This window comes from Equus asinus, chromosome 4, assembly GCF_041296235.1.
Source record: "Equus asinus isolate D_3611 breed Donkey chromosome 4, EquAss-T2T_v2, whole genome shotgun sequence".
Classification (NCBI taxonomy): domain Eukaryota; kingdom Metazoa; phylum Chordata; class Mammalia; order Perissodactyla; family Equidae; genus Equus; species Equus asinus.
Window position 1 is genome coordinate 41,029,429 of NC_091793.1, and position 14,519 is coordinate 41,043,947.

The 14,519-nt window shown below is 38.5% G+C and overlaps 1 protein-coding gene across 2 annotated transcripts in view; it reads left to right on the forward strand.

Annotated features, from left to right (window-relative positions):
* Positions 1-14,519, forward strand: part of UTP20 (UTP20 small subunit processome component) — a 92,031-nt gene that overhangs the window by 12,231 nt on the left and 65,281 nt on the right. For both annotated transcript variants that reach the window (XM_070507142.1, XM_014835013.3), the window contains exons 11-18: positions 71-148; positions 1,884-2,062; positions 6,934-7,089; positions 7,232-7,320; positions 8,864-8,969; positions 12,206-12,356; positions 13,016-13,078; positions 14,140-14,298. In XM_070507142.1, coding sequence (XP_070363243.1) covers positions 71-148; positions 1,884-2,062; positions 6,934-7,089; positions 7,232-7,320; positions 8,864-8,969; positions 12,206-12,356; positions 13,016-13,078; positions 14,140-14,298 — 981 coding nt within the window. The remainder of the gene's footprint in view (positions 1-70; positions 149-1,883; positions 2,063-6,933; positions 7,090-7,231; positions 7,321-8,863; positions 8,970-12,205; positions 12,357-13,015; positions 13,079-14,139; positions 14,299-14,519) is intronic.

Here is a 14,519-nt window from a genome sequence, read left to right on the forward strand (position 1 = left end):
TTTTATTTTCAGGAACAGGGAAAGTACTCTCGGTGTACTTACATTAATACTTTTTACCTGTGGTCCACAGACTTTTGAGAGCAGATTTGAAAGACATTTACTTTTGGATTTTTCTGAAGTCATGTTTGCTATGCAGCAGTTTGAGCAGGTGAGTGAGATAGTAAGTTTTCGGTTTATTTTGTTATGTTCTTAATCTGTCATGATAAAATAATCAGATTTAAAATCCTATGATTTTTTTGTTTGTTTTTTTGAAAGAAACAGAATAAGTATTTGATATTTCAGTCCATATTTTTTAAAGTAACTATATTCTAATTCTAGATCGTAAGTGAAACTTTATTCCATATGCTAAGGCATTTAAAATGATATTAAGTAACCAACTTGTTTTTTAATAATCCTTTAAGAGTTACAGAACCATGTGGTAAAATTGAAACAACAGTTTAAGGAACTTTTGTGTGAATTTGAAGCATAGAAAATAGTTTCTGAAATGGTTGGCATTGGAGGAATGTTGCAAATTCATTTCATTGCTTCCAAATAGATACCAGATGGAAGGAGATAGAAATCTTTCTCATCAAAACCTGAGTTTACTTTATCCCTTTCCTCTCACCTCTGTCAACTGTTTGCTGCTCCTTATAACTCAGTAACCCTACAGAATACGTCATGGAAACCTTTCTCTCTGTTCTCTTATTTTTCGCTTTAGTCTTTAATAATATATATTCTCATTTGTCTCAAGAAAAGCTTCTTTGTATGTGTCCTAGCCCTGTTCCTTCCTGCCCAGTGAGGGCCCTTTATCTCACTCTGGTTTTCTTAGCAACTGCTTATTTTTCTTCTTCCTTGTTCCCTTTGGTCTTTTAAAAAATCTTATTTTTATCAGAGTACTCTATGTCTATAGTTTAAAAGTCAAACAGGGCTAGAAGACAGTCACTTGATTTCTACTTCCATCTTAACTCACCAGAAGCAAGCACATCTAATGAGTTTTAGCATTTTTTTTTTTTATTTTTTAGTATTTACTTTGTATATTTGAATCCTCTGAATAACTGATTTTCCCTGATCATTAGTTTTAGTTCTCATCTGTAGACTTCCGCCTATGATAGATGGATTCTGGTTCTTTTACCTCTCATCTTCTCAAGAGAGTTACATCACAAATTTTGGTTGAATTCATATTCACCGTATACTTAATCCTTATAAACAAGGAGTATTTTATAGTTATATTTCCCTTTTTTTATACCTTTTAATTCTTCCTGAAGTTAATAATTGCCTCATTCTTTGAAAACTAGAAATTGTTTTCTTTAAATAGCTGGTCTGTGAGTCTGTCTTCCAACAGCATAGTAGAATGTCTTTCACATGGCAAACTATCAGATAATTTAGCAGCTCAATTTTTTTTTTTTCTCCGTATTTTGGAGACATTCCTCCTGGAGCAATTCAAGTCTGAATGGATTGCTTTCTCAGCCCACTGCACAGATGTCGTACTAGGACTTCCTTTTGTTTTCCTCCTGTTTCTTGGGTCCCATGTCTTCCTCTTGTCATAGTTTACTCTCTCATTTTGATGGAACACATTCCCCAGATTTTCCTGAGAAAGGCTGAATGGGAGTAAACTTTTGAGATTCAGTACATCTGAAAATGTCTTTATTCTTCTCTCACGCTAATATTGCTAATAGGTTGGGTATATAATTCTAGATTCTGTCATCTTCCCTCGGAGTTTTCCGGGCATTGCTCCACTGTCTTCTAGCTTCCATTGTTCCTGTGGAGAGCTCTAATGCCGTTATGATTCCTGATCCTTTGTTTATGATTTATTTTTTCTCTGTGGAAGTGTTACAGTCTTCTCTTCATTAGGTGTTCTGAAATGTGTATCTGTTAACCAATGTGATTTCCTTTCTTATTTTTAGCTTTTTCTACCAAGCTTTCTCTTATATATTGAGAATTGCTTCTTGATTGATGATGCTGTGGCCAAAGATGAAGCTCTGGCTGTTTTGGCCAAGCTCATTCTGAACAAAGCAGCACCTCCCAATGCTGGCTTGATGGCCATTGAGAAGTACCCTCTGGCTTTCTCACAACAGACGGTGGGGTAAGTTCTAAGTCTTTATTCCCTATAATGTTGGTAGGATTACCTGTTTAAAAATAATGCATCAAGAATACTCCCCAAAATGAAGATCTGTGTGTATTAACTGGAAAGATGTGCATGATATATTATTATGTGAAAAGCAAATTGTAGAATAGTACATGTAGTATGATTTTTGCAAAGTTAAAATAAAAAGTATACATAATCATAGGAAAACATATGAAAGGATACACAAACAGGTTAACTTGGTTAACGTCAGGAGGATGGCAAGTGAAAGAAAGAGGTAACTATTAATTTTCTTTAACTTTTTATTCTAAAATAATTGTACCTTCATGTGCAGTTGCAAGGAATAGTACAGAGAAGTTCTGTGAGCCTTCACTCAGTTTCCTCCGATGGTAACGTCTTGCATAAGTTTACTGCAATATCACAACAGAAAATTGACATTGGTACAATGTACAATCTGCTGTCCTTATTCAGATTTCACCAGTTTTACGTGCACTTATCTCTGTGTGTGTATGTACATGGATATAAAGTTCTGTGCAGTTATATCACATGTGTAGATTTGTAACCACCACCAGAGTAAAGATACAGAACTGGTGCCGGCCCCATGGCTGAGTGGTTACGCTTGTGCCCTCCGCTTCAGTGAGCGGCCCACGGTTTTGCCCGTTTGGCTCCTGCTACCTTTTATTTTTTTGAGGAAGATTACCCCTGAGCTAACGTCTGCCGCCAATCCACCTCTTTTTGCTGAGGAAGACTGGCCCTGAGCTAACATCTGTGCCCATCTTTCTCTGTTTTATGTGGGATGCCTGCCACAGCATGGCCTGACAAGAGGTCCATAGGTCCACACCCAGGATCCAAACCGGTGAACCTCGGGCCGCTGAAGTGGAATGTGTGAACTTAACCACTGCACCACCAGGCCAGCCCCTCAGTCCACCTTTTAATAGGCTCATTCACCCTGATGCTTCCCACTCCATCCCTAACCCGTGGCTACCACTGATCTCTTCTCCATTTTTATGATTTTGTCATTTCAAGAATATTATCTAAATGGAATTATACAGTCCAACTTTTGAGGTTGGCTTTTTCTCACTCAACGTTAATTCCCTTGAGACCCATCCAAGTTGTATCAGGAGTCCCTTCCTTTTTCTGTTTAACATCTTTTCATGTGCTTGTTGCTGAGTAGTATTCCATGGTATGGATGTAGCAGTTTGTTTAATCATTCCCTTGTTGAAAGACATTTAGGTCATTTCTAGTTTTTGACTATTTTGAATAAAGCTGTTATGAGCATTCATGTACATCACTTTGTTTCTTTGAGATAAATGCCCAGAAGTGGAATTGTTGAGTTATATCATAAGTGAATGTTTAGTTTTATGAAAAACTACCAAACGGTTTTCCAGAATGGTTTTGCCATTTTACATTTCAGCTAGCCGTATGAGTGATCCAATTTCTCTGCATCTTCACCAGCATTTGGTATTATCACTGTTTTTTATTTTTGCCAATCTGATAGGGTTGTGATTTCAATTTGCATTTCCCCAGTGGCTAATGATGTTGAACATCTTTTAATGTGCTTATTTGCTTTCCGTATATCTTCTTTAGTGAAATATCTGTTCATTTCCATGGCCCATTTTCTAACTGATGACCTGTGTCTTTACTGTTGAGTTTTAAAAGAATGCTTTATATATTCTAGGTACTAGTCCTTTTGTCAGATATGTGCTTTGCAAATATTTTCTCCCAGTGGATAGCTTGTCTTTATTTGCTTAAAAAGATTTTTCACAGGGCAAAGTTTTAGATTTTGATGAGATCCAATTTATCAACTTTTCTTTTATGGATAATGTTTTTGATCAAGTCAAGTCTAAGAACTGTTTGCCTAGCTGGAGCTCCCAAATATTTTCTCCTATTTTTCTAAAAGTTTCATAGTTATTTAAACTTATCTGTGATCTATTTTGAGTTAATTTTTATGTGAGGTGTGAGGTTTAGGTCAAGTTTATTTTTTTGCCTATGGATGGCCACTTCTTTGGCAACATTTGTTGAAAAGCCAACTCTTCCTCATTACTTTTGCACCTGTGTCAAAAATCAGTTGGGCATATGTGTGTGGGTCTAATTCTGGGTTCTCTATTCTGTTCCATTGATCTGTGTATCTCTCCTTCTCTAAGACCACACTGTCTTATTACTATAGCTATAAAATGAGTCTTGAAATTTTGAAAAAAAGAAATCCTCTCACTTTATTCTTCTTTTTCAAAATTGTTTCAGCTATTCTTGGTCCTTTGCCTTTCTGTTTAAATTTTGGAAGAAACTTAGCTATGTCTACAAAAAAACCTTACTGAGATTTTGTTTGGGATTGTATTAAATCTATAGATGAATTTGGGGAGAATTAACATCTCCCTAAGGATACACAAAACCGTTAACTTTGTTTATGTCAGGAGGATGGTAAGGGGAAGAAAGAAGTCACTATTAACTTTTAGATTATATACCTTTGAATTGTTAAAAGCACTGTGGATTACTTTCTTAATTTCATTAAAAACATCGCATACCCTTTGGAAGTTGAAAACAAAGTTTACGTAAGTGTGTGAGAGGATTCAGGTCATTTTTCAAATAGTTGAGTGGATATGATTCTAGAAATTGTAGATTAGGAAACCAGTTAGTTCCCTTCTCATTCCTATTATTTATACATAAGAATATATAGGAATAAATAAATTTCTTATTTCTATTGGATTAGTTAGACCTGTTGCTACATCCTTTGAGGTGGGCGTCATTGTCCCCACAGTCACACAGCAAAGTTAGTTTGTGAATCTGATCAGCATGAGATTCTGGAGGAACCCATCTTCTTCAAACTTTGCTCTTCTGCTGATCTTAAAAGTAGCTTCTCTATCAAAACATGCCAGCATAGTCTTGTTGGTTTCTTACTTCGCTGAGCCCTGATTCCTGAGGAATGGGTAATGAGTAACTCCTGTAGACTTACTCCCTTGGAACTTTTCTCTTGATTTTACAACACCAAGCCAATCTCCAACAGGCAGATTCCTTGTGAATGGCCAGAACTCTGGGTTCTGGGCTGTGAGAGTGAAGCTGCTTTGTTGGCTTCCATGAGGTGAAGCCAAGGTCCTGGCTGAGGCTGCGGGTCAGACCTTACACTGCCATCTCAGCCGTCTCAAATCCTCCTTGGAATGTGGCACGATAAGAATAAATAAATACATGTAGTCATATTAACTTAAGGCAAGTGCCACAGCTTCTGTGTCTTTCTCTGAGAAAACATCCCTCTGCCACCCCCACAGAGATAGGCTGTAGTGAATGGTCACCTTTGTCTGCATATTCTTAGTAACACTCCACCGATTCATCTCACAGATTTGTCATGAGAATAAAAAAATATAATAGCTGTGAAAACACTCTTTAGAAGATAAATTTATTCTGTCATTTGACCAATATTTATTGTATAGGCACTGTTCTAGGTTCTAGGATATAATAATGAATAAGAAAAAGGTTCCTTCTTTTGGGGAGCTACGTTCTTGGAGGAGACAGATATGAGGCAGATAAACAAACAAGATAATTTTAGATAGTGATAAAAAGAAAAATAAAACAGGTTGTTGAGAGGGTAGAGTAAATTCAGAGACAGCACTATCCCTCTCTGGAGAGGAGACCTTTGGACCAATTGTAATGATGAAAGGGTCCAGCCTTGCAAAGACCAAAGTGAAAGGCTTTCCAAGCAGAGGGAAGAGTTACTCAAAGGCTCTGGGACAGGAATAAGCCCAGTATGTTTGAGGAACAAAAAGAAACTCTGTGAGTAAAGAGCATTGAACAAGGAGAGTGGAATGAGAGGAAGTGAGAAATGAAAGTAGGTGAGGCTCAGATCACCATGGGCCTTCAGGAGGAGGAAAAGAGTGTAGATTTTATTGGAGGAGCTCATTTGCAGATGTGATGAAGCAGTGAATGACATTATAACTAATAACTCACTTTTTTAAAAGTATCTCAATATTTGTAAGTTTTTTGCCATTTGTTGGTTACTGCTACATGATTACTACTAGAAAGACTGCATATCAAGATGTAGCAACTTGTAGAAATTGTTGACTAAATTAATTATTGTAATTTCCAAGAATTCAATATCCTGGTAAGTATGAAACAAAAGAGAATGCAACTTTTTGGTTAATTTTAATGACAAAAAGCGCACAGGAATAAAAACCTGATATTCTACTTCTGTTGCATAACAAACTAACCAAACTGGACATGGAAGGTAAATTATAAAAGAAATCATTTTACTTATTGTTTCTGTAACCTTTTTTTCAATTAGATCTCTTTCAAATAAGACTGAGGTATGGTTCATTGGCAAAAATTAAGAGGCAAACAAAAATAGTGCCAAAGTAACATACCTAAAGCTGAGTGTCATGCAGAAAACATCATTGAGTAACCATTTATCAGATTAAAGCAGCAGAGAAAGTTACTTCTAAATCATAATCAGTTTAGTGACGTTTGTCAAATTTACCATGATAACTTTGCAGCATCATTCTCTATTTGTGAAGTAGTAAAATTCATGTCAAAAAGGAAAGGGAGATGGAAGAAGTCAGTTCATTGCAATAAATTACCTCTCCAGTTCTTAAAAACATGTCCATCAGCACGAAATTCAGAAATAATAGCTAAAATTAGAAGAGAAGAGACTTGGTTAAGTTATGAAGCAAATTAAAATAGAAAATAGAACTAATGGGGATTGAAAAAGCCTCTCACTGAAAATCAGTAAATAACTCACATTTGATTAGTTATTTATCTTCAACCCCACTAGTCCCCTCCTCCCCTGCAGTGCTCCACACATGGAAAGGAACCAGTTTTATTTCAAACTTCAGAGGGCAATATATTCTCTCCTATCCTAAACATTTGTTTATCTTTTCTTCCTTCAGATCTTATGTAAGGCAAAAGAAGACTAGATCCAAGGGAGGAAAGGAACAGATTCCAGTATTGGACCATCTTTTATCTATAATTCAGTTACCCCCAAGTAAAGATGCTACTTACCTTTCACATTCTTGGGCAGCCCTTGTCGTGTTACCTCATATTAGGTGAGAAAATAAACTATGTCTGATTTTGAAGGAGATACATGACATGCTGATTAAAGTTTTGTAGCCATTTCTTGCTAGTCCATGAAAAAGCCATTAAATGCTGGTTTGAACTTTTTTCTTTTTCTCCCCACTTCTTGGACAGACCTCTTGAGAAAGAGAAGGTGATACCCCTAGTCACATGTTTCATAGAGTCACTCTTCATGACTGTTGACAGAGGGAGCTCTGGAAAAGGTCAGTTAACAATCACCATTTGTTCTCGTCTCTTTTCTGGCACACCAAAAGTAACTGTATACACATGGAATACCAGAGAATAACACTAGCATTGTGTTCTGGCATAACCCCCATATGATAAATGCAGAGAAAAGAGGATAAGGTGGACATGTTGCACTTGTACCTCATAACGTGATGACTGAGTCAGGACGGCTTGAACATAAGCTGAATCTAAAAGGTGAAGTATCAGAAGGATGCCATGGCATATAAGACCCCTCATTTCGGGCCCCAGTTTGTGTCTTGTTCCCATCTCCCACACCCACTCTACACCTGCATACAACTTACGCTGGAGGCATTTGCTTACCCTGAGCAACACACTTTATTTGACAACCCTCTGGCTGCCCTTCAGATGCATTCCTTCTGCCTAGAGTCCTTTCTAGGTCTTTGTCATTTGCTGAACTCGTACTTTTCTTTCAAAATTCAGCTCAAACACAATACCTCTAGAAAGGGCTTCGTGATTCTTCCAGGCAGAATTAGGCCGCCCTACCCAGAACACTATTTCCTATTGCATACTTGTACATCTCTTCCTGCTAGCCTGAGAAGAGCAATTTAAAAGTAGGTATTTTGTTTTATTCTGGCTTGGTATTATTTTTCCTAACGTGTGTAGTAATTGTTTATTCATCTAAATATTAATGTGCTAGATTCTGTGTTAGATGCTAAGTAGACATATTAGAGAATAAAGTAGATTTGCCACATTTCTAGTGCTCAGTAGCCACATGTGGCTAGTGGCTACCATATTGGATTGTGGCTACGTATTGTCACAAGTATAGAACATTTCCACCATTGCAGAAAGTTCTCTTGGATAGCACTCTTCTAAAATCTGGAGCAGGGGTCTGCAAAATTTTTATATACAGGACCAGACTGTAAATATTTTAGGTTTAGTGGGCCACATTCAGTCTTTGTGGCATATTCTTTTTGTTTGTTTGTTTTAAATAACCCTTTAAAAATTAAAAAGCATTCTTAGCTTGCCAGCCCTATAAAAACAGATGACCTATAATATTGTGACTTATGGGCCATAGTTTGCCAATTCTGGTCTAAGGTTAAATGAATGTCTAACTAATGTTTATTGAGTGGATTGTGGGCAGGAGCCATCGGGTTTGTGACTCGTTAAAAATTGGAGACATAAGATCAACATGAGTTTTACGCAAAGATAATTTCTTAGTTTATGAAAAGTCCAAGTCTACTCTTCTCAAAAGTTCTAATTTTGATAATGGCAGTCAGTGGAATCCCTGAACTCACTCTTCATCTCAGTTAATGGAACATAGGTTTTTATTCTCTATGTTTGAGTGTATTTTTCTCCTAAAAAAGTTAAAATATAAGATTTGGAACCTTCTCTTTCCAGTTCCTTTCTGTTATTTTCTGACACTTGACAGATAATTCTTTAGAAGGCACAAATTCACTTTAAAAACTTTGTATAAATAGCAAGTGTTAGATAATGAGATGTCTCATAGTTATTGTGTCAAAGAAATAAGTAATGTGGTGTCTTCTGTTTTTCTGCCCTTAGGAAATTTATTTGTTCTTTGTCAAGCTGTAAATACTCTGCTAAGTTTGGAAGAATCTTCTGAACTTCTTCATTTGGTTCCTGTGGAACGCGTGAAGAATTTAGTGTTGTGAGTAAACATATCTTCCTCCATTCAGCTTAATAATGAATAAAATGCAAAAGCTTCTTTTTATCCTGGACATAGTAAAAGTCCTTGTTTTGTACCTGAGCAATATTCACATAGGAAATTCAGTTTTGATTTAAATCCTCCAGTTAATATAAGTGCATTTTTTGACCCAGTCTTTAAATGCCGATTCATTTTTGTAAAGGGGTATTTTACTCATGTTGTAGGGTGTAAAGAGCGTAACGCTGATTCCTCCCAACCATAACATTGCAACGTTGACCTTTGGTAACTTTGTGAGTGGTTCCAGCGTATACATCCCCACTGCTTTCGTATTCTATCTCAGCTTAACATAATCAGCATTTTAGAAGACTTTCTGTGGTCCTTATACTAAATGCTAAAACAGTCCAGTTTTTTTGTTTTTTAAGTTTATGTTAGCTAGCTCCTGACTTGGGTAGTAGCACAGGGCTTACCGGAAGCCATTCACTACTGAGCACCCTTTCTAAAGGTCAGGGCTTTTGAAGACCTGGTAAATTACTTGACTTCTTTTTTGGGAGTCTAGTCCATTTTGTTCCCAAGCTTTTTAAAACAGATTTACTCGCTTACTTCTTTCAGTAAATATTTATTTGCTTTTCTCGTGCACCCGGCCCTATTCTAGGCACTGGGAGACATAGTCAGTGAGTGAAACAGACAAAATCCCTTGCCTTCTTGGAGCTGACATCCTAGCAAGAAGAGACACTAAACAAACAAGTGAAATATATGGCATGTTAGATGGTGGTAAGAAAATTGAGGCAGAGTCAGGGGATAGGGAGAGTCTGGAGGTTGGGGACAATAGCAGGGGGGTGCCTGGCTTGAGCAGCAAGGAACTACTGTGACTGAGCAGAGCGAGGGGTGGGTAGTAGGCGAAGAGGACATAGAGTTGGTGGTAGCAGACAGTGTGTGACGTTTGGCCACTGTGGGACCTTAGCTTTTACTCTGAGTGAAAGGGGAAGAAGCCGCGGTAGGGTATTTGGCAGGGGAGTGACTTAGGCCTAAACAGGATCACTCTGGCTGCTGTGTTGAGAAAAGACTCAAGGGGAAAAAAGGAGACATCTCCAGTTAGGAGACTTGCTGCAATAATCCAGAATCTCTTTACATTTCCAAATCTGGGCAAAGCTGGCATTTCTCCATGGTTTGTTGAATTGCTTTAAATTCCTTTAAGGAGGGTTTTCCTTTGATATCTCCCTACATATCGTATTATGTATTCCCTTTTTTTCTTGATCGTTCTGTTTCAACTTATACTATATTCTTTGGTATAAACAATTTAAGGCATCTGTGGAGGTTTTGAAACAGAAAGGCACACATCTCACAGAGTGAGATTAGTATGTCCCCTGTGGAAGGCCAACTGGCCTCCCATCCAGTTGGCTCTTAGCCTCGGAGGCCCGGAATCCTCTAACCGGAGTGAATCTGGCTCTGAGGACGGAGGCGTAAGCTTCCAGTTGTGAAAGTTGTAGATGTGGGCTTCTGTGCTCGGTGCTGTGCTAGTTACTGGCTAAGTTCATAGGCTTCACAGCCAAGACAACCTGGATTGAATCCAGAAGATTCAACCTGGATTTGAATCTCCACCACTTACTAGCTCTGTAGGTTTGGGTAGGTTAACCTCAACTTCAGTATCTCTTGAAAGGAAGTAGCAATACTTCTCTCATGGAGATTAAGTTAGACAGTGCATGCAGTAATAGCAATATACAAACTGCATTTATTGTGTTCTGAGTACTTTACCTACATATTTAATTTAATCCTCACGACGACTCCGTGAGGTGTAGGCGCTATTATCATTGTAGATGGGGGGGACTACATTTCTAAAATAAATCCGGAATCCAACTACTCAGTACCGGCTGCCACCTAGTCTACCACTGTCTCTTATCTGGGTGATGGCATCAGCCTCCTAACCAGTTCCCTTGCTTCCGTCTTTGCCCTGCTGCTCTCTGTTTTATACCCAACAACCTTGTTGGGATGATTCTTTTAAATGAAAGACAGATCTTGTCCCTCTTGCGCCAATAGCTCCAAGACTGATTCTTAAGCAGGGGCAATTCTGGAGATGTTTTTGGTTATCACAAATGGGGGCTGCTACTGGCATCTAATGGGTAGAGGCTCAGGATGCTGCTAAGCAACCTGCACAGGGTAGCTCCCCACAACAAAGCGTTACGTGGCCTAAAATGTCAGTAGCACCGCTGTTGAGAAACCTGGCTCTGGTGGTATCCCCTCTGACTCAGTATGAAATCCAAAGTCCTTATGTTCCTCAGGGCTCTGTGTAATCAACCCCTGGTACTTCTGACCTCATCTCCAGCCTCTTCCTCGTTAACTCGGTTCCTGCTAGACTGGTCTCCTTGACTGTCCTCAAATAGACGGGCACACCTGTCTGGGACTTGGCATCACTGTTCCACCTGCCTGGAAGGCTTTTCTTCCAGGTATCTGGTGGATCACTTCTGCACTTCCTTTGCTCTCTGCCTCCACGACCACCCCCATATCAAATAGCACTCCTCTTCACCCTGCTACCCCCCACCCCAGTCTCTCCATCTAGCCTCCCTTCCTCAGTTTACTTTTCTCCACCAAACTCATCACTGTCATACTGACTATTTATTAATTTATTTATTTATTGGCTACCTTCCTCTATTAGAATATAAGCTCCAGGAGGATAGGGACTTTGTCTTCTGTTTACTGCTACATCCAGTGTCTAGAAAAGTCAGTGGCACATAGTAGACACACAATAAACATTTGCTGAAGTAAGATGGCACACAGAGGGTAAGCGGCTTGCCCAGGGTTACACTGCTGTTAGATGATGAGGCTGGCTTCAAGCCTCGGCTGCCCAAGGCCAGAGCCCCTGTGCTGGACCCCTCCTCTGTACTGCTTCCCTCCTTAGCTCAGTGCCCAACACATGGAAAACACTTAGTACATAGTATATATCCCCCTTTATGTCATTTTCATTTACAAGCATGTGAATGGAAAAGACAGCATTGGATTTTAGTCAGAATACCATCTCCTCCTCCTGCCTCTTCCTCCAGCTGGCTTTGTGTCCTTGAGCACATCACTCACTGTTGCTAGTCCTCAGATTCTTTGTCTCTAAAGTGATGCTAAATGTCTACATCAAACTCTTAGCTGTTCCCTTTTACGTTTCCTTCATCAGGGATAACGTTCTGCAGTTTCTAGTGTAGCCTAAATATTCGGGTGTCTGGTACGATTTGGATCCAATAAATATCTCATTGCAGAATGTTTCCTTTGGAGCCATCTGTGTTGCTGTTGGCTGATCTCTATTATCAGAGATTGTCCTTATGTGGCTGCAGGGGGCCACTTTCTGAGGAAGCTTTAATGGAATTATTTCCCAAGTTACAAGCAAACATTTCAACTGGTATATCCAAGGTAATACTGTTCTGTGCTGTGTGCTTCATCTCTCATCTTTTATTTCTATATGTATTGACAGTGGGTGTCAGAGCTCCTTAATCAGAAAATGCTGCTGTGGGGTGATTTCTGTTTAAAGCAGTGATTCCTAAACACTGACCTAAACGGATTGCAACAGGATTAATTGGGGAGCTTAATGAAAATAAAAATTTGGGTTCCCACACCCAATAATTCTGATTCAGTAGGGTTGAGGTAGAACTGAAAAATCTGCATGTTTTTTGAAAGCCCTCGAGGTGATTCTGCTGCTCGCGCAGGAGTATAGAAATACCCTGAATATGTTATTTACAAATGAAAATCATGAATTTCAGTGGAATTGGAAGCTTAATCAGATTCTTTGTACTTATTTACAAAGATGCTCATAGTGTCACAGTTCAGAGAAACAATATGCTTTTATGGGCAACCTTGTCTTCATCTAGTCTGGTCATTAATTGTTCCATGTGCCATTTGAATAAGATATTGCTTAGTATTGAACATGAAATAAGGGATAGAATAAATATGTATTACTCTGACAAGTGGTATATTTTTCATAATTCTATAAGACTTAGATCTCACTGACTGATAATCAATTTCTTCTTATGTTTAAACTTCGGAATTTGAAACATGCCTTTGACTTTCTCTAGGTTCGACTTTTGACAATAAGGATCCTAAACCACTTTGAGGTTCGACTTCCAGAATTGATAGAGGTATTTTAACAGTTCAATTTGGATAACTTTTTAAAAATGTAGTTTCAGATATATTTTTGTTTCCAAAATGATAATTTTGTAGAAAATTCAAACATTATTTAAATATCTATCATAAAAAGTGAAATTTTTTTTGTAATTCTTACTCCTGTCCCCCCCTCCCCAGGCCCCAACAAGGACACCACTGCAAATCCAGTTAATTGGTGAATATTCTTGCAGACGTTTTGTATACACACACACTTTAAAAAAATGATATCATGGAGGTTTTTCCGTATCAGTACCTCTAGTCCTACCTCATTTCTTTTGAAGTTTGAGTAGTACTCCACAGTTTGAAATATCTTATTTAACTAGTTCCCTGTTGATGGATGCTTAGATGGGTTGTTTGTAGTTTTCCATCATTTCCAATAATGCTGCAGTGAACAACATCCTTACACAGGTATATTTGTGGGGGGAAATATTTAGAAATGCAAATTACTACTTCAAGTAGAAATTACTTCTACTAGAAATAGAGTTGTATGGTGAAAGTATATATATGTTTTCTTTATTTCAACAAATGTTACCAATCAATTTGAGTCATTTTGAGATTTACTTTCCTGTTTTTTACTTGTCATTACTATGCTAGACACTAAACCTAAACTATCTACCAAAAAGTAAATGGTATGAGGAAAAATGAATCATTTACCCAAAAATTGTTGGGGCTGACCCAGTGGCTTAGTGGTTAAATTTGCGTGCTCCACTTCGGTGGCCTAGGGTTCACTGGTTCAGATCCTGGGTGCAGACCTAGATACTGCTTGTCAAGCCATGCTGTGGCGGCATCCCACATACAAAATAGAGGAAGATTGGCACAGATGTTAGCCCCCCAACAGTCCTCAAGCAAAAAGAGGAAGATGTTAGCTCAGGGCCAATCTTCCTGACCAAAAAAAAAAGAAAGAAAAGATTTTGCTTATTTAATTTAAAACACTAACATATGCCAGTTTTTCTTTTTTAGACCTTTGGTCACATCGTTGTTCTTTCTGGAAAATCAGAATACTGATCTGCCTCCTTGGTTTTCTCTGGTTGTTCAGGATGATGGGCTCTCAGAGCGTCAGTCTGCCTTTGCTATATTACGCCAGGCAGAACTTGTTCCAGCAACTGTGAACGATTACAGAGAGAAGCTTCTTCATTTAAGAAAACTAAGACATGATGTGGTGCAGACTGCAGTCCCTGATGGGCCGTTACAGGAGGTATAAAACAGTGGTCAGGGGCCAGCCCCATGGCCTGGTGGTTAAGTTCAATGTGCTCTGCTTCCACGGCCTGGATTCATGGCTTTGGATCCTGGGGACAGACCTACACCACTTATCAGCTGTGCTGTGGCGGTGACCCACATACAAAATGAAGGAAGATTGGCACAGATATTAGCTCAGGATGAATCTTCTTCAAGCCAAAAAAAAAGGAAGATTGGCAA